Below are 20,256 nucleotides of genomic sequence, written 5' to 3'. Positions count from 1 at the left end.
AGGCTGTGAGTTCAATCCCAGGTAGAGGCAGATATTTCTCTCTCTGGGCACGATGGGAATATATCTGCCGAACAAAACTCCTCATTGGCGACACGAAGGGCAGGTGGCCCTTAAAACACTCTGCTAACTCCAGTCAGTTTCCCAGACTCCACCCTTCAAGAGATTATGGGGTTGTTAAATGAGGATGACAGGATAGGACCCGTTTAGGATAGCATGCTCGGAGACTATGGGAAACTGGGACATCGGAATGCCAAGGATGGGTTCGAAAAAGGGGTTTAATTCTAGGTTGATTCACAAAAAAGGCACCAAATCCTACTTCACAGCCATTTCCAAATTCATTTCCTAAATATATAATCAATCAACCAATCAAGCACATTTACACAGGCATCCATTTTGTTTCCAAGTGTCTCTGGGCAGCATACAACAATCAAATAAAAACTCCATTTTTTTCCACAAAAAAAAAAAAAAAAACCCTGCCAACCGCTCATTGTCAAAACATGATTTTTGCTTTCATTGCATCATCATTTGGAGGGCTTAGGGATATTTATTTCTGACCGTTTTAATACATTTATATATATATATACAATTTAATACATTTATATATATATATTTATATACATACATACATACATACATACATACATACATACATACATTCATTCATTCATTCATTCATTCATTCATTCATTCAATTTACAGGCCATCCATCTTACTTGAAAGTAACTGATTTATTTCTGATTTATTTTAAAGCATAACAGACAGACAGACAGACAGACAGATAGAGATAAGATAGATAGATAGATAGATAGATAGATAGATAGATAGATAGATAAGATAGAAAGATAGATAAGAAAGAAAGATAGATAGATGGATGGATGGATGGATGGATGGATAGATAGATGGATACATAGAGACATAGAGATAGATATGCTTTAAAATAATCAATAATTAATCAATATATACCGTTACCGTGAGGGTAAGATGGGCAACTGATAAATGTTATAATTTTTAATATAAAAATATAAACATTTTATATACAATGTAAAGAGAGAGGGAGAGGGAGATGCACATAGAAAAATAGATAAAGAGAGGAAGAGAGAGATAGATAGATAGATAGATAGATAGATAGATAGATAGATAGATAGATAGATAGATAAGATAGAAAGATAGATAAGAAAGAAAGAAAGAAAGAAAGAAGGAAGGAAGGATGGATGGATGGATGGATGGATGGATACATAGAGACATAGAGATAGATATGCTTTAAAATAATCAATAATTAATCAATATATACCGTTACCGTGAGGTAAGATGGGCAACTGGTAAATGTTATAATTTTTAATATAAAAATATAAAAAATTTATATACAATGTAAAGAGATAGGGAGAGGGAGATGCACATAGAGAAATAGATAAAGAGAGGAAGAGATAGATAGATAGATAGATAGATAGATAGATGATAGATAGATGATAGATAGATAGATGATAGAATAATAGATATAGAAAAATAGATAAAGAGAGGAAGAGATAGATAGATAGATAGATAGATAGATAGATAGATAGATAGATAGATAGATAGATAGATGATAGATAGATAGATATAGAAAAATAGATAAACTGTAATATACATAAATAAGAAAAAATTTAGACGCCGCCCATCTTAACTTACAATAACTGATGCTATAAACTGCCCAGACTCGAATTAATGGGTGAATCTGTTATTAAAAATATTTTTAAAAAGCCGCACACAGCCTCCGAATCCTACCATAGCCGTGTCCTCCCCTCCCCGAGGCACCGCACTCATCCTGATCGCGTGAATGGGTTTCTTCACTCTAATGGAGCCTCCGGGCACAGGGGCAGTATACCTTGGAATCTTGGCGATCTCCACCTAGGGAGGCGTCTGCTTGGCCGGATCCCTTTGCTGACTGTTCTGGGGGTCCTACGTTGCTCCACACGGAGTGTGTCCCCCCCCCCCAAATCACCCCGGCACAATGGCCTACTTGCCTCTCCTTTCGGGGTAGTGACCGCCGTTCTGCGAGGATCAATGTCCTCATTGATGCTGGAGAGGAAATTCTGGGAAATCCGAAGAGCGTCCTGGAGCAACGGGTAATCGGGGTGATCTGTTGGCGTGTGCTTCAGCAGATCCTGGGATCCCAAAAGAGATTTTTTTTAAAGGGAAGGAGGGAGGGAAGCAAGGAGGGAAGGAAGGAGAGAAGGAGAGAAGAAAGGAGGAAAGGAAGGAGGGAAGGAAGAAGAGAAGGAGAGAAGAAAGGAGGAAAGGAAGGAGGGAATGTAGGAGAGAAGGAAGGGGGGAAGGAAGGGGGAAAGGAAGGAGAGAAGGAGAAAAGAAAGGAGGGAAGGAAGGAAGGAGGGAAGGAAGGAAGGAGGGAAGGAGAGAAGGAGGGAAGGGGAAGGAGGGAGGGAAGGAAGGGGAGTAGGAGAGAAGAAACGAGGGAAGGAAAGAGGGAGGGAGGGAAGAAGAAGTAGGACCGTTGTAAGATAAGATGGATCTATGGGTTGTTATAAATACATATTATTAATAACAGTTATGAGATCATATAATTGTGAATGTATATATGAAATTGATAAAATTAAATTAAATTAAATTTAAAAAAAATCAAATGTGGCCAGATCCTGGATGCCAAAACCAACTTCCCAGGTGGTCCTCGACTTACGACCGTTCCAATTAGCGACTGCCTGAAGTTTTAGACCGTCAGCCCTGCAAAAAGTGACTTACGACCAGTCCTCACATTTTATGACCATTGCAGCATTTCCCATGATTTATATTCGCATGCTTGGCAACTGATTCGTATTTATGACGGTCGCACTCGATCAGGGTCGCGAGATCAAAATTTGGATGCTTGGCAACCGACTCACATTTACAACGGTCGCAGCATCGCCGGGTTACATGATCCCCTTTTGCGACCTTCCGACGAACGAAGTCAACGAGGTTAGCCTGATTCACTTAATGACCACACAATTCACTTAACAACCACAGTGAATCACTTAATGACTGCAGCCAAAAAAAAAAGTCACGGAAATCAGGACCGGTCACGGGACGACTCATTTAACGGCCGTATTGCTTAGTGGCGGACATTCCCATCTACTTTTGGTCGTAAGTCGAGGATGACTTTTATAAAACATCATCCAAATTTGAAGAGAGCAACGCACGGCTTGTTTTCTGTGTAAATTGTGTCTAAAAAAGGGGGTGCCCCATTTTCATCCAGAACTGCCAGGCAGCTTAAGTGTCCCCCGTCCCCCAAGTGATCTAGCAGGAGCTCAACTCCCAGAATTCTCTGGGGCTACGTGGTAGGGCATTCTGGGATTCCCAGAGTCCAAAACAATGGAGAACCTTAGAAAGTGGAAACTGTTCTGACCGAGGCTTCCCGAGAGCCTGAAGCAAACTCCTTGTTCCGACAAAAAACCCTTTGATTAATTTGAGTGTGAATTCTGCTCATTCCCATCCAGCAAAATCTTTCAAAGGAGGATTTCCGGTCACAGACCTCATCTGGCTTGGAGAGCTGCCAGGCCAATCTCTGCAGAACTTGGCCAGGAGTCTCGGAGAGTCACGAACCAATGAAGCGAACTGATTCTCTCCTGCAAACTCCACTCCCCTTTCGCTCCTCTTTTATGTCCTCTGGGAGGGGCCATTCACTGTCCACCTGTGGCCTTACTCCCAAGTCGACCCCTGTTCTTTAGCCGTTCCCTTCCTCTGGCAACTCTGTGCATGCGCACACTGGGAACAGGCTCCAGCTGTTCTTCTGCCTCGCCGATGTCCGACTCCGAAGACAGCTGATAACTTTCGGACGGCCTTGGCCCCCTCTCTGCCTCCGACACAGAGCCTTCATCCGAGCCTTCCCCAGACTCCAGGACTGGCCCAGGTTCCTCCCCAACCCTCCTCACCATCCAAATCTGATGCCAGCTCCACTGGCACTTCCTAAGCCAGTGTTTCTCAACTTTGGCAACTTGAAGATGTCCGGATTTCAACTCCCAGAATTCCCCAGCCAGCGAATGCTGGCTGGGGAATTCTGGGAGTTGAAGTCCGGATATCTTCAAGTTGCCAAGGTTGAGAAACACTGTCCTAAGCTAAGCCCAATTTCCTGGGGGAGGGGGGGTGATTTTACTCACTTGTAACACATTGGTGCTTCGAGCCACTCGGTTTATAGGCTTATACAGCAACGCTATAAACGAGGGGAAAGGAGGAGAAAAATAATAGTTAGAATAAAGAACGTGCGTCAGGCAAAACAACTAGAGAAGTAAATCAAAAGTTCTGAGAAAAGTTACAGTTGTTAAGATTTAGTCCAGCCTGGGAAAGTTTTTTCTGCTAATGGCTGGTTAAAATTTTGGCTGCATTCCTGGCGGACGGCCAGGAACGCCACCCAATAGGCGGAAAGCGTTGCGGGATTTCGAATAAAGCTGCCACTCTACCCAAAAGTCCTTTCCAAAATAAGAAGGTGACCACATTCTTTATTTTTAAATTTCCCATTACGTCATTCCTGGAATTGAATCCAGCTTTGGCTTGGGTGTGTGTGTGTGTGTGTGCAGGGAGCCAAAAAACATTTAATTTTATTTCCGCGTGGGCGTCAACGGAACAAAACCCAGGATTTTCCCTGTGTGTGTGTGTGTGTGTTTTTTAAAAATATGTTTATTTCCATTTCATTCCGTACAATCACATGTATACTGTGCATAACCGGGGCATATAACATTGAATAATAAACACAGCCCCCCCTCTTATAGACAATGCCCCCCAAAATACAAACCCAATATACCACCTTGACCCACCATACACCCTCTTTCACCCCCCTCCAACTTTCGTTCTTCCTTCCAACATTCCCCTCTACTTCCTACTTCCCCTCCCCCTCTATCACTCCTCTCTTAGCAATAGCAGTAGACTTATATACCGCTTCATAGGCCTTTCAGGCCTCTCTAAGCGGTTTACAGAGAGTCAGCATATTGCCCCCAACAATCCGGGTCCTCATTTTACCCACCTCGGAAGGATGGAAGGCTGAGTCAACCCTGAGCCGGTGAGATTTGAACCGCTGACCTGCTGATCTAGCAGTAGCCTGCAGTGCTGCATTTCTCCCAATACATTCCCTCCCTTCCTTCTCCTCCTGCCTCCAATCCTCTCTCCCACCCTCTCTACCCCTCTTTCTTCTTTCCCTCTACTCCTCCCTTCGGTGTATTTCTATTGTCTATCAATATGTTCAGCTTGTCCTATTTTTACACTAACTTGTGATTCCTACAAGTGCTTGTACAGGCTTACTACAGTTCGCTCAATGGCCATTTTTTCACTCTTACAAGCATGACGCGTGGTCAAAATTCAGACGCTTGGCAGCTGATTTGTATTTATGACGGTCCTGGGTTTTTTTTTCACGTGATCCTCTTTTGGGACCAAAATCAATGGGCAAGGAAGATTCACTTAACGACCGTGTGACTCAGTTAACTGTTTCATTTAACAACTGGTGGTTAAAAAAATGGGGCAAAAAACCCCACTTAGCACCTGTCTCACTTAGGAACAGAAATCTGGGGCTCCATTGTGGTCCTAAGATGAGGACTAGCCGTAATTAGAACGGTCCTTGAGAATTCTGGGAATTGAAGTCCACATGTGTTAAAGCAGTGTTTCTCAACCGTGGCGACTTTAAGTCCTGTGGACTTCAACTCCCAGAATCCCCCAGCCAGCAGGCTTTAAGGATGGACTTCCACTCCCAGAATCCCCCAGCCAGCAGGCTTTAAGAGGGGTGGGCTTCCACCGTGGCACGACAAAACCGCGAAGCCCTTATCCGCGGAGACATAAGCGCGTCGCTAAAGCCGCGACGTCATCATCGGGCGTCATCACCGCCGCGACAACAGCGCAGCAACAGAAGGGTGCTTTTAAAACGGCGCTGCGGCAGAAAGCCGATTTCCATTAAGGTAAGGGTTAGGATTAGGTTTAGGGGTTTGTTTTAGGGTTAGGTTTAGGGTTAGGTTTAGGGTACTGAGTGCTTGGGAATGCGCAGATTTGCCCTCCACGATTATGTCATCGCGGTAGGGTCGCGTTTTTCCTTAGGGCTTTGAACGGCGCGAATTAGTCTTCGCGCTTATGTCTCCGCGGATAAGGGCTTCGCGGATTTGTGGTGGAACCGGCTTCCACTCCCAAAATTCCCCAACCAGCTTGCTCTAAGAGGGGTGGGCTTCCACTCCCAGAATCCCCCAGCCAGCCTGCTTTAAGAGGGGAGGACTTCCACTCCCAGAATCCCCCAGCCAGCAGGCTTTAAGAGGGGTGGGCTTCCACTCCCAGAATCCTCCAGCCAGCATCCTTTAACAGGGGTGGGCTTCCACTCCCAGAATCCCCCAGCCAGCAATGCTTTAAGAGGGGTGGGCTTCCACTCCCAGAACCCCCCAGCCAGCAGGTTTTAAGAGGGGTGGGCTTCCACTCCCAGAATCCCACAGCCAGCAGGCTTTAAGAGGGGTGGACTTCCACTCCCAGAATCCCCCAGCCAGCCTGCTTTAAGAGAGGTGGGCTTCCACTCCCAAAATCCCCCAGCCAGCAGGCTTTAAGAGGGGTGGGCTTCCACTCCCAGAATCCCCCAGCCAGCATGCTTTAAGAGGGGTGGGCTTCCACTCCCAGAACCCCCCAGCCAGCAGGTTTTAAGAGGGGTGGGCTTCCACTCCCAGAATCCCCCAGCCAGCAGGCTTTAAGAGGGGTGGACTTCCACTCCCAGAATCCCCCAGCCAGCATGCTTTAAGAGAGATGGACTTCCACTCCCAGAATCCCCCAGCCAGCCTGCTTTAAGAGAGGTGGGCTTCCACTCCCAAAATCCCCCAGCCAGCAGGCTTTAAGAGGGGTGGGCTTCCACTCCCAGAATCCCCCAGCCAGCATGCTTTAAGAGGGGTGGGCTTCCACTCCCAGAACCCCCCAGCCAGCAGGTTTTAAGAGGGGTGGGCTTCCACTCCCAGAATCCCCCAGCCAGCAGGCTTTAAGAGGGGTGGACTTCCACTCCCAGAATCCCCCAGCCAGGCTGCTTTAAGAGAGATGGACTTCCACTCCCAGAATCCCCCAGCCAGCCTGCTTTAAGAGAGGTGGGCTTCCACTCCCAAAATCCCCCAGCCAGCAGGCTTTAAGAGGGGTGGGCTTCCACTCCCAGAATCCCCCAGCCAGCAATGCTTTAAGAGGGGTGGGCTTCCACTCCCAGAACCCCCCAGCCAGCAGGTTTTAAGAGGGGTGGACTTCCACTCCCAGAATCCCCCAGCCAGCATGCTTTAAGAGATGGACTTCCACTCCCAGAATTCCCCAGCCAGCAGGCTTTAAGAGGGGTGGGCTTCCACTCCCAGAATCCCCCAGCCAGCAATGCTTTAAGAGGGGTGGGCTTCCACTCCCAGAACCCCCCAGCCAGCAGGTTTTAAGAGGGGTGCTTCCGCTCCCAGAATCCCCCAGCCAGCCTGCTTTAAGAAGGGTGGGCTTCCACTCCCAGAATCCCTTTGCAACCCTCTCTCTGACCTGGAGCTGAGCCCCCCCCCAACTCCCCATAGGTGAAATGGAAAGAAAAGGATGCTACCCAGCCTGGGGAGCCCCCAAATTCCACCCCCCCATGATTTGGGGAGGGGAAATGCTGGGTCCGGCTGCAAAATCCGAGGGAGCCCCCCCCCTTCTCAAATCACCCGCTGTTTTCAAACAAAACCGTTTCTTGCATTGCGTAGCCCTGAACAGCTGCCGAGACACACCCCCTCCCCAATGTCATCATCACGGGGATGGGTCCCCAACCTTGCAGGAGGGAAGGGGGACCCGAATTCCGCCCCCTCCCCAATTCATCCACCAGACCCCAAATGGAGGAAGATAAAAGGAGCAAAACAGGGGGGCAGCCACACCTCCTTTTTCTCCATCCAGGCTTTGTTGACGCAGCCGCTGGGGAAGGAGACCCTCAGAGCCCCCCCCCCATTGCCCAGCCACTGGCCGAGCCCCCCCCCCAACCTCTTCACCACCACCCCACTGCACACACACACACACACCCCGCAGGAGCCCCCGAATCCTGGTTAGGAATGCCCCACGAGAACACCCCAATTTGAAATTGGGAGGAACAAAGAAATCCGCCAAGTTGGAAATCCAGGTGAGAAGGGGAAAAGGAAGAAGCCCCCTCCCCATTTTTTCTCCCCACCCTCTGATATTGCAAAGACAAAGCCTTCCCCCCCACCCCACGCGTGTTTGGGGAAGGGGTCGCCCCCTGGAGAAGGGGTGATCGCCTGCTAAGAAGACCCCCCCCCTCCGTGGCCAGTCCAAAAGCAGCTCTTAGGGGGAGAAGGAAAGGGGGAAATAGGGGAAGGGGTTCCCGGCAGAAGCCCCCCTACCCACCGTAGGTGCAGTTACAGCAAAAACGGACGATGAGCAAGATCTCCATGGCACCATGGCAGTATCGGGGGTCCGGATTGACTCCAGAGGTGGGAGTGGGAGAGGGAGAGAAAGAGGAAGGGAGAGGAGGGGTGAGGGGCTGCCTGACGCTTCCAGCATGCCAAACAGGGAAGCCCCCCTCCTCTTTCTCTCTCTATCTCATTCTCTCTTTCTTTCTCACATTTTCATTCTCTCTTTTTCTCATTCTCTCTTTCTCTCATTCATTCTCTCTTTTCTTTCTCTCTCTCATTCATTCTCTTTATCTCTCATTCATTCTCATTCTCTCTCTCTCATTCTCATTCTTTCTCTCTCATTTCTCTCTTTCTCATTCTCTTTCCTTCTTTCTCTCTTTCTCTCTTTCTCTCTTCCTTTCCCTCTCTCCCTCATTTCTCTTTCTCTCTATCTCATTCTCTCTTTCTCTCTCATTCTCTTTCTTTCTCTCTCTCATTCATTCTCTTTCTCTCTCATTTTCTCATTCTCTATCCACTCTCTCTTTCTTTCTCTCTCATTCTCGCTCTTTCCTTCTCTCCTTCTCTCTCTCATTTTCTCATTCTCCATGTCACTCTTTCTTTCTCTCCCATTCTCTCTCTCCCATTCTCTTTCTTTCTCTCTCTCATTTCTCTCTTTCTCATTTCTCTCTTTCTCATTTCTCTATTTCTCATTCTCTCTGTTTCTCTCTCCCTCCCTCTCTCTTTCTCTCTCTTCTCTTTCTCATTTTCTCTCTCTGATTCATTCTCTCTCTCTCATTTCTCTCTCTTTTTCTCTCTCTCATTCTTTCTTTCTGTCTCTTATTCTCATTCTCTCTTTCTCTTTCTATCTCATTCTCTCATTCTCATTCTCTCTCTCTCATTCTCTCTCCCCTCTCTTTCTCTTTCTTTCTTTCTCTCATTCTCATTCTCTCTCTCTCTCTCCCTTTCTCTCTCTCATTGCAAACCAACAATCTTGTTCATTGCGGGCACCCCAAAAGAGCAGGCAAGGAGAGGCAGACAAAAGATGGGGAGACCCCACCTGACACCCCAAAATACACCCCCTTCCCCACCTCCCACCCAACCTCCAAAAGAGGAGATCAGAAGCTGTTTACCTTCCATGGTGACAAAACTGTGAGTTCCTTTGACTTTCAGCTCCTGTAAAAAGGAAGAAGTTAGCGGAGGCCATCACGGACACGCCCCCCCCCCCCCCAAAAGGAAGCCCTCCCATGACAGAGGGCAAAGGGAGCTGGCCCCAACTGGGAGATCAGGACAGTTTTTCCTGTCGGGCCTGCAGCCATCTTTCCTTTTGGGTCTTCTATTCTTCTGCTATTCTGCCTTTTCTATGGTGGGAAAATGGGAGCTGGGGATTGTAGGGAGTTAGACGATAGGTAGCCATAACAACATTCTTTCTATAAAGCCAAGGTCATCTTTTGTCTCTGCACCTCTGCACCTGATTTAATTTCGGATGCTATTTAGAAAGCCTGACAGCTTGATCCTCTTCTCATAAGTTTCCAAAGGGAGGGAGAAGAGGAAAAAAACCCTAACTCCCAGCAAGTCGAGGGAATTGAAGATGGTCTTTCACAGGAGGAAGGGTCTCGGGAGGGCATGCCAAAGGGGCTTGGAACCGCAGCAAAACAGCAACAGCTGCAGCCGAGGCCAAAGACAGATTTGCACACACATGTAAAAACGCACACAAACCACACTAGGGTTTGGGAAAGAAGGGTTTTGAGACAAAGGTTATGGAAGGAAAAATAGGGGGGAAAAGTGGATGGAAGGAAAGAAGGCAGGAAGGAAGGCAGGAAGGCAGGAAGGCAGGAAGGAAGGAAGGAAGGAAGGAAGGAAGGAAGGAAGGAAGGAAGGAAGGAAGGAAGGAAGGAAGGAAGGAAGGAAGGAAGGAAGGAAAGAGGAGATGGTGGGATCCTTGGTGTTTTCTGAGCCTGCTTGTTTTCTTGCAGACATCTCATGACCCAACTAGGTAACATCATCAGTACACCAAGGACCCCTCAAAAGTGGATTTAAGATTATGGTCTTTGTCGGAGGTTCTTAAGAAAAGACTGGACAGCCATTTGTCTGGAACAGTACAGGAAGTCCTTGACCTATGACCACAATTGAGCCCAAAAGTTCTATTGCTAAGCGAGACATTGCTAAATGAATGTTACATTTTGTCCCATTCTACAACCTTTCTTGCCGCCATAGCTAAGTGAATCACCGCAGTCGTTAAGTGGTTGTTAAGTGAATCTGGCTTCCCTGTTGACTTTGCTTGTCAGAAGGTCACAGAAGGGGATCACGGACATTGCAACCGTCATAAATACGAGTCAATTGCCAAGCGTCCAACTTTTGATCATGTGACCGCGGGGACGCTGCAACGGCCATAAGTATGAAAAATGGTCGTACGTCACTGTTTTCAATGCCGTTCAAATGGTCACTAAATGAATGGTCGTAAATAGAGGACTATCTATATTCTGTTATTCTATGTTCTCCTCCTGTTTAGGCAACACACTAATTTTGCCTCCAGCTGCCTAGAAAATTCATAAATAAAGACAAAAAGCTTATTTTACTGCTGTGTTTCCTAGTACAGATAGTTCTCGGCTTATGGCCATTCACTTAGTGACCATTTGAAACTGAAACAGCACCGAAAAAAGTGACATAGGACCAGTCCTCACACTTACAACCGTCACAGCATCCCCGGGGGATCAGAGAACCCAGATGCTTGGCAACAGGCCTGTATTTACGACGGTTGCAGGATCCCGGAGTATCACATAATCTTCCCAGTCAGCTTACAACAAGCAATGGAGGAAGCCCGATTCGCTTAAAGACTGCATAATTCACCTCAGAATTGTAGCAACTTGCTTAATAACCGTGGTAAAAATCTCGGCGCCTGGCAAGCGGCATGAATTTATGACGGTGACGGGATCCCTGGGTCACGTGACCAACATTTGCGGCCTTCCCAATTGGCTTCCGACTAATAAAGTCCATGAGGGAAGGTAGATTCACTTAGCGACAGCGGCAAAGAAGGTCGTAAAACCGGGGATGACTCACTTAACATCCACATGGCTTAGCGATGGAAATTCCAGTCCCAACTGCGGTCATAATTTGAGGACTACCTGTATCTTTGTTCGTATTAACCTAGAAAGCACCACTTATATGCACAATGACAAGAAAATTTCCCTCAGACACAATTTCCGATATGTTTGTGCTTCTCATGAGGTGAAATTCAGGAAAACAGCCTTCGCTCATATAATTTGGGCTTGTCCTATCCTTCCTGAGGTTGAAATACACCCAAATTGCCATTTTTAAGTCCTCAGATTGGAGAATCATATTGGATAATATCCGTTTTCTGAATCTTTTTTTTAAATAAGGGATGAAGATTCTGAGGTAAATCTGTTCTACAGGTAGTCCTCGACTTAACCACACTTCATTTAGCGACCGTTCAAAGTTACAACATCACTGAAAAAAATGACTTAGGATCCCTCTTCACACTTACGACCGTCGGAGCATCCCTGTGATCAAAATTCAGATGCTTGGCCACCGACTCGTATTTATGACGGTTGCAGTGTTACAATATTCCCTTTTGTGGCCTTCTGACGGGCAAAGTCAAGGGGGGAAAACCAGTTTCGCTTAACGACCATGTCACAAATTTACCCAACTGCAGTGATTCACTTAACAAACTGTGGTAAGAAAGGTCGTAATATGGAGCAAAAACTCACTTAAGGAATGTTTCATTTAGGTGAAAAATTGTGGGAAAGAAATAGGAAATTAACTCTGACCACGTCGTAGAAAGAGTATCTATATAAAATGTTTTATAGGTGGCAACTACCTGTGTTTCCCCCCAAAATAAGACAGGGTCTTATTTTCTTTTGACCCCCGAAATAATTATTATTTTCGGGGAGATCTTATTATTTTTGAGGTGCAGGAGGCAGTGAGTGTGGTCCCCTTGTGGCTAATGCTGTGTTGCAATATTTTCGGTGAGGGCTTATTTCAGCGCATGCACTCAAAAGCCCAATTGGGCTTATTATCCGGGGAGGTCTTATTTTCGGGGAAACCAGCTAGGCTAGCCAAATTGTATAAAAATTTATCCCCTAAATGCTGGAAATGTGGCCAAATACCGGGCACCTTCTTCCACTACTGCAACGTGCTCTACATGGGGCAGCCCTTGAAGAGTATTTGGCGACTTCAGCTTGTCCAGAATGCAGCCGCGCGAGCGATCGTGGGTGCACCTCGGTTCACCCACGTAACACCTATCCTCCGCGAGCTGCACTGGCTGCCTATTGGTCTCCGGATACGCTTCAAGGTGCTAGTCGTAACTTATAAAGCCCTTCATGGTATTGGACCTGGGTACTTGAGAGACCGCCTGCTGCCAATCACCTCCACTAGACCGATTAGATCCCACAGATTAGGCCTCCTCCGAATTCCATCCGCCGGCCAGTGTCGACTGGCGACTACCCGGAGGAGAGCCTTCTCTGTGGCTGCTCCGACCCTCTGGAACGAACTCCCCGTGGGGATTCGAACCCTCACCACCCTCCAGGCCTTCCGCAAAGCCCTTAAAACCTGGCTGTTCTGACAGGCCTGGGGCTAAAGAGCTTTTGCCCCCCTCCTCGAATGGTATGACTGTTGTGTGTTTTTAAATTATGCATTGTTATGTTTTGTTTTATTTTTTGTCTGTACCCCTCTTCCCTGATTTGAATTGTGAGCCGCCCTGAGTCCCCTTCGGGGGGAAAGGGCAGCATACAAATATATTAAATCAAATCAAATCACATGTGGTGGATATGTACAAAGGCAAACGAATATTGCTGAAGGATTCTAATGTGGTTGGAAGAAATAACTGGACAGAAATTGGAATTTAAACCGGAACAATTCCTATTAGGAATTATAAAAGAAGGTGAAAGTAAAGGGATAACATATTTAACATTACATGTCATAACAGCAGCGAGAAAAGTTTGCGCCCAACGATGGAAGAGTGAGAACGTACCTCTAGGAAGGGAAATAATAAAGAAAATACGGTATTAAGACTGGACAGAATGTGACAGACTGATTCTGGAACTAAAAAATAAAGGGGGGGGGACAAAATTGAATTGAATTGAATTGAATTGATTTTATTTGTAGGCCGCCCTTTTCCCTGAGGGGACTCAGGGCGGCTCACAGAAAACCAGGGAGGGGGGAATACAACACTAAGACGACAACACATAATAAAAATAATACGCAACATGCATACAACATTCGGGCGGGGTAATGGTCCTTATCCCCAGGCCTGACGGGCGAGCCAGTTCTTCAAGGCTGTGCGGAAGGCCTGGACGGTGGAGAGGGTACGAATCTCTACGGGGAGCTCGTTCCAAAGGGTCGGGGCCGCTGCTGAGAAGGCCCTCCTCCTTGTGGTTGCCAGCCGACACTGGCTGGCCGATGGAGTGCGGAGGAGGCCTAACCTATGAGATCTTATAGGTCGTAGGGAGGTAATTGGCAGAAGGCGGTCTCTCAAGTATCCAGATCCACTGCCATGTAGGGCTTTATGGGTGATCAATAGCACCTTGAAGCGCATCCGGAGATCGACAGGTAGCCAGCGCAGCTCGCGGAGGATAGGTGTAATGCGGGTGAATCGGGGTGCACCCGCAATCACTCGCGCGGCTGCGTTCTGCACTAGCTGAAGTCGCCGGATGCTCTTCAAGGGCAGCCCCATGTAGAGCACATTGCAGTATTCCAGCCTAGAAATCACGAGGGCCCGAGTGACTGTTGTGAGGGCCTCCCGGTTCAGGTAGGGTCGCAACTGGCGCACCAGGCGTACCTGGGCGAATGCCCCCCTGGTCACAGCCGCTATATGATGGTCGAATGTCAGCTGTGGATCCAGGAGGACTCCCAAGTTGCGAACCCTCTCTGAGGGGTATAAAATTTGACCCCCCAGCCTGAGTGTTGGATTAGTGGCCGAATTTTTGGGAGGAAAACACAACAGCCACTCGGTCTTTTCTGGGTTGAGCACAAGCTTGTTAATCCTCATCCAGTCCATGACGGCTTCAAGCCCCCGGTCCATTACGTCAACCGCTTCATTGATTTGGCACGGGGCGGACAGATACAATTGCGTATCGTCCGCGTATTGATGGTATCTAATCCCGTGCCTACGGATGATCTCTCCCAGCGGTTTCATGTAAATGTTAAATAGTAGGGGGGATAAGACCGAACCCTGCGGCACCCCATATTTCAGGGGCCTTGGGGACGATCTCTGCCCTCCCACTAACACCGACTGCGACCTGTCCGAGAGGTAGGAGGAGAACCACCGTAACACGGTGCCTCCCACTCCCACCTCCCGCAGTCTTCGCAGAAGGATACCATGGTCGATGGTATCGAAAGCCGCTGAGAGGTCAAGGAGGACCAGGATGGAGGGATGTCCTTCATCTCTGGCTCTCCAGAGATCATCCATCAATGCGACCAAGGCGGTTTCAGTGCTGTAACCGGGTCTGAAGCCTGACTGGAAGGGGTCTAGGTAACAAAATATTATGAGATTTGGAATAGATTTTACCAATGGTTGGATTTGGGGAATGAAAGTCAGAGCAGAAGAGAACAAGGATGGGTAGATCGAAAGAAAATGTAATTAAGTTAATATATTAGGTAAATGTAAGTGTTTATAAGGGGTTAAGTATTTGTATATAATTAATAATTAGTAATGTGTTGTGGCCCAGCAGGAACCGTTGTAGCTGCCACCAGACTCTGACAGCGAGGGGCCCTATGAGTCGGCTCTGGAGGATGTGGAGGACCCTGGACAGGGTTCCGACTCCGATCAGGGCGCTGAGAGGCTGGTTGGCCACCAGGTGGCGCCTGAGCCTTGGACCAGTGGGGAGGAGACAAGGGAGAGTGCTCCAGAAGCCAGCAGTGAGTTGTTCCTGGATGCACGCCATCGAAGAGCTACTAGGCGTCAGGAACAAGTACGCAATTACAGGAGGTGATTGTACTCAGCTGGTAGTCATTAGGCTCCTCTCCAGACTATAAAAAGGACTGCTTGTGCACAAGGCCCTCTTTGCAGAAGTCAACACAGGATTGACTGTCGGAGGACCGTTCTGTGAGCTTGGCAGGCTGGATTGCTGCCAAGCCTTATCTGTGTTTATTGCTGCCTGAGTTTGTCTGAGTTGCTGCCAAGGTCCTTATCTGTTTGTTCTGCTTGGCTTTCAGCCACCGAGGTTTTGGTGTCTTGCTATTAAAGTACATTCCAGTTAAGCTTGTCTCGGAATTTGTTACTAGACAGAGGAGTGGGTCGGAACAGTAATGTATATTGAATAGATAAGGGTTTGTATTATACTTTAGTTTTATTTAGTGGAGATAATGCCAGGACGGCTCTACCATGTCCCAACTTTTTTTTTTAACAATAAAGAATATTTTAAAAAAAGAAATGTTTCACTTGGCAACACACATTCTGGGCTTAGTTGGGGGGTTGTAAGTTGAGGACTAAATGTACTAGGGATGCCTAACCTTGGCGACTTCAAGACCTGTGGACTTCAACTCCCAGAATTCCTCAGCCAGCCATGCATGGACTTCAACTCCCAGAATTCCCAAGCCATGTATATGGTTGGCTGGGGAATTCTGGGAGTTGAAGTTAATAGGACTTAAAAGATGCCGTGGTGGGATGCCCCTCTGTTTAACATTAATGATGCTCCCTTCTTCTGCTACCAATTTTTAATGCCTTTATTTTCTGTTTTTTAATTTTAAAAGCTTGTACCAACATTATTGGTATTACTGATCTCTACGGTTAGAATAGAATACAATAGCAGAGTTGGAAGGGACCTTGGAGGTCTTCTAGTCCAACCCCCTGCCTAGGCAGGAAACCCTATACCGTTCCAGACAAATAGCCATCCAGCATCTTCTTAAAGACTTCCAGTGTTGGAGCATTCACAACTTCTAGAGGCAAGCTGTTCCACTGGTTAATTGTTCTAACTGTCAGGAAATTTCATAATAAACAACATTTTTTTTTTAAAGAAAGAAGGATTAATCTGTTGTAACTGACTCAGTTTCACAAGCTGGTTGCAGATGGTCCTCGACTTATAACCACAGTGGAGCCCAACATTTCTGTTGCTAAGCAAGACAGTTGTTAAGTGAGCTTTGCCCCATTTTGCGACCTTTCCTGGCACCGTTGTTAACTGAATCACTGCAGCTGTAACACGGCAGTTAGGTGAAACTGGCTTCCCCGTTGTCGTTGCTTCTCAAAAGGTCACAAAAGGAGATCAATCATGTGAATCCGGGACACTGCGACCGTCGTAACTATGAGTCAGTTGCCGAGCATCTTTTGGCCACGTGATCATGGGAATGCTGCAAACGGTCGCAAGTGTGAAAAGCGGTCATAAGTCACTCTATTCAGTGCCATTGTAACTTCGAATGGTCACTAAATGAACTGTCGTAAGCCGAGGACTGCCTGTATTATGACATTTCACAGGATTAAACAGTCTTCCTTGAAACTCACCTCTGATATTTTCTGGAACTGGCTGTTAGCCTGGCTGCATTTTTCGGCGGTCTCTAGTGCAATTTTATAGTTGTCCACAAAAGCCTTGTACACCCCCAGTTGTGTAGCCTGTGGCAGAAAGAAAAAATATTAATTATGGAGAAAAACTGTTGGAATACATATTAGCATGCATTTTTTTATTGCAAGAACTACATAATTATCCAGCCAGTAGATGGCAGTGTTTACTATGCATCTATGGTTATAATCTATCCTTTTCTTTGTGTTCTAAGTAGAGTTTCCTGCTGTAGCAAAAAAACAGTTGAGCAGTAAAGCACATGGTGACTGTGCTCTTTGTTTGCTCTGTGGTGCTACGGTATATATATAAACAGAATTTCTAATAAAACTATTTTGAAGGCAACAGGAATAAAAGCAGTCACACGCTGGTTTACAAAACCCAAGCCATTAGAAATTCACTTATAGTCCTCGATTAACAACAGTTCCTTTAGTGATCGTTGAAAGTTAGAATGGCACTGAAAAATGGGACTTATAACCGCATTTTCACAGTTACAACATTTGTAGCATCTCCATGAGCATGCATTTGCCAAGCATCCAAATTATGACCAAATGACTCAGGAGATGCTGCGATGGTTATACGTATGAGGAGGACTGGTCAGAAGTCCGTTTTTTTCAGCGCTGTTGTAACTTCAAACGGTCACTAAACAAGTAGTAGTAAATCGGGGTCTTGTAAACAATCAAAGTCCACAAGGAAGCCAGATTCACTTAAGGACTGTTACAAACTTAACAAGTGCAGTGATTCACTTAACAACCAGAGCAAGAAAGGTTGCAAAACGGAGCAAAACTCAACTTAACTACTGTCTGCTTAGCAATGGAATGGGAATTTTGGTTTACAATTGTGGTCGTAAGTCGAGGACTACCTGAAGACGGAACTGATTTTATTGTATAATATTAATTGCTATTTATTCTTACTTGTTCACATTTTTATTGGGGTTGGATGTGTCTCAACAGGGAAGCGTTATAAATAATTGTTTTGTTTATTTCTCCATCTGTCTTTCTTTTTTCGAGCCAAATATTCCACTTTTCCTGAATCCTACTTAAGGGTGGAACGCAGCCTTTGCTTGTAAAAAATAAATCTCAATTCTGTCAAAAATAATCTTCCAACATTTCAGGAAGCCATGACAGGCACAACACAATTCAGGCAGTCCTCAATTTACAAGAGTTTGTTTAGTGACGATCATAAATGTGAAACATGGTCATAACTCCAACTTTTTTCCAGGGTCTTTGTAACTTTGAACGGTCGAATAAATGAACTGCTGTAAGTTGAGGACTGCCTGTCATTGCAAAATATCATTACGTAGCATCACGTGACTTCCATTATGGCGGTTGTTAAGCAAACACGGTCATTAAGCGAGCCAATGTTTTGCTATGGGGCATTTTTGCTGAATGCTGCAAAAAACATCATAAATTGTGGTTATGTGATCACTACAAATGGCCACAAATGCACACCAGTTGTTGAGCACACACAATGAGATCACACGACCACTGCAGTTCACTTAAAATCCAACTCGTGAATAGAGATAGTCCTTTACTTACAATAGTTCGCTTAATGACCGTTTCAGAGTTACAACGGTACTGAAAAAAGTGACTTAAGGCCGTGTTTCATACTTACGACCTTTGCAGCATCATGTGATCAAAATTCAGACGCTTGGCCGCTGACTCATATTTATGACGGCTGCAGTGTCCCAGGATCGAACGGTCACTAAATGAACTGTTTGTTGTAAGCCGCAAAATTATCTCTACAGGTAGTCTCGACTTACAACAGTTCGTTTAGTGACAACGGCACCGAAGGATGTGACTTACGACCGTTTTATTTCACAGTTACGACTTTTCCAGCGTCCCCATGGTCAGTTGATCGGTGTTTAGATGCTTGGCAACTGGTTCATATTTATGACGGTCGTAGCATCCTGGGGGGGTCAGGTGATTTGTGACTCAATGGGGCAGCCAGATTCACTTACTAACTTATCGACTGCGGCGATTCACTTAACAACCATGGATAGAAAGATGGTAAAACAGAGCAAAACTGAATCACTCCTGATTTTATTAGGGCATTGCTCGGAACCCTGACCGTCTCACTTAACAACGAAGAATTTGTGTTCAATTGTGGTCATAATTCGAGGACTATTTGTAGGTCCTTTCAAAACCAGAATAAGGGGATTTTGCATTTACGTTTTCCTAACCCAAAATTCGAGAATTTACAGTTTGATGACCGACTCTGCAGATTCTCCCCAGACAATTAATTCTGTACGGTATCAAGTGGTTGACTTTTACAGTATAAATTTCTTTTATACTAGAGATCCTTTTTATTTCTGCCAAGAAAGCATTTAGCAAAAAATATTAGCCTTTTCCTCTAGAAATTCCCCTCCGAATTTCCCTTTTTGAAACAAAAGGCTGGTGTATTTTAATGGTTGCTTTGAGACAACCGAGTTCTGGGTATTTTCATTAAATTTCACACAAAAGCTACGTTTCAGAGGCAAAAACGCTTTCGAAATCTACTTTGAAAAAAAACAACAGGTGGAAATATTTTAAGATTTAAGACTAAATCTGTACCGAATCAAAAGAACAGAAAATCTGGATTAATTTGTGTGAAACGTTCAGATCAAGTAAGATTTTAAAATATGTTTCTCAACCTTTGACATTTTAAGATGAGTGGATTTCAACTCCCAGAATTCCCCACACAGCATGGGAGTTGTATATCCATCTTAAAAGCTGCCTGGGGGATTATGGGAGTGGAAGTCCTCCCCTCTTAAATCTTGCTGGCTGGGGGATTCTGGGAGTGGAAGTCCATCTCTCTTAAAGCATGCTGGCTGGGGGATTCTGGGAGTGGAAGTCCATCTCTCTTAAAGCATGCTGGCTGGGGGATTCTGGGAGTGGAAGCCCACCCCTCTTAAAATGAGCAAGTTTGAGAAACACTGATCTAAAATAAATTGATGGTATTTTATGCATGGTTTGTCCACTAAACACCAGAATATTCTGTGTTTTTAATCGATTTTTTAAAATACTCTCTGATTCTCTTGGGAAACAAAATATAGGAATCCTATCAATCAGTTTTTTAGAAGTTTTTTACTTCCATGGGATCACTGTGGTGTTTCCAGCGACACCCCCAAAAATGTCAAGAATGTTTATTCTGCAATTCCCATATACAGCAAGTCCCCGACCTGTGACCATCCGTTTAGTGACTAAAGTCCCGACACCCCAAAAAATGACTTAGAACCAGTCCTCGCACTTATGACTGTTGCAGGATCCCCACGGCCACGGGATAAAAATTCAGACGCTTGGCAACTGGCTCGTATTTATGACGGCCTCATTGTCCCCGGAGGTCACGTGATCCCCTTTTGCGACCTTCCGACAAGACAACGTGCATGGGCAAGTCAGACTCACTTAACAACCGTGTGACTAATTTAACAACCGCAGCGATCCACTTAACAACGGCGGGAGGAA

The 20,256-nt window shown here is 45.9% G+C and overlaps 1 protein-coding gene across 3 annotated transcripts in view; it reads right to left on the bottom strand.

Moving 5' to 3' along the window:
• Nucleotides 1-20,256, bottom strand: part of LOC106551192 (active breakpoint cluster region-related protein) — a 208,465-nt gene that overhangs the window by 122,970 nt on the left and 65,239 nt on the right. For all 3 annotated transcript variants that reach the window (XM_087702865.1, XM_087702866.1, XM_087702867.1), the window contains 3 exons: nt 16,762-16,869; nt 9,440-9,482; nt 4,125-4,177 (listed from right to left, as the gene is read on the bottom strand). In XM_087702865.1, coding sequence (XP_087558991.1) covers nt 4,125-4,177; nt 9,440-9,482; nt 16,762-16,869 — 204 coding nt within the window. The remainder of the gene's footprint in view (nt 1-4,124; nt 4,178-9,439; nt 9,483-16,761; nt 16,870-20,256) is intronic.

The sequence above is a fragment of the Thamnophis sirtalis genome, unplaced genomic scaffold (genome assembly GCF_051295495.1).
Source record: "Thamnophis sirtalis isolate CommonGarterSnake01/CBP01778 unplaced genomic scaffold, rThaSir2_p1.2 scaffold_17, whole genome shotgun sequence".
In the NCBI taxonomy this organism is placed as follows: Eukaryota; Metazoa; Chordata; class Lepidosauria; order Squamata; family Natricidae; genus Thamnophis; species Thamnophis sirtalis.
The sequence above is the reverse complement of the archived record's forward strand: the minus strand, read 5'-3'. Positions and strand labels throughout refer to the sequence as shown.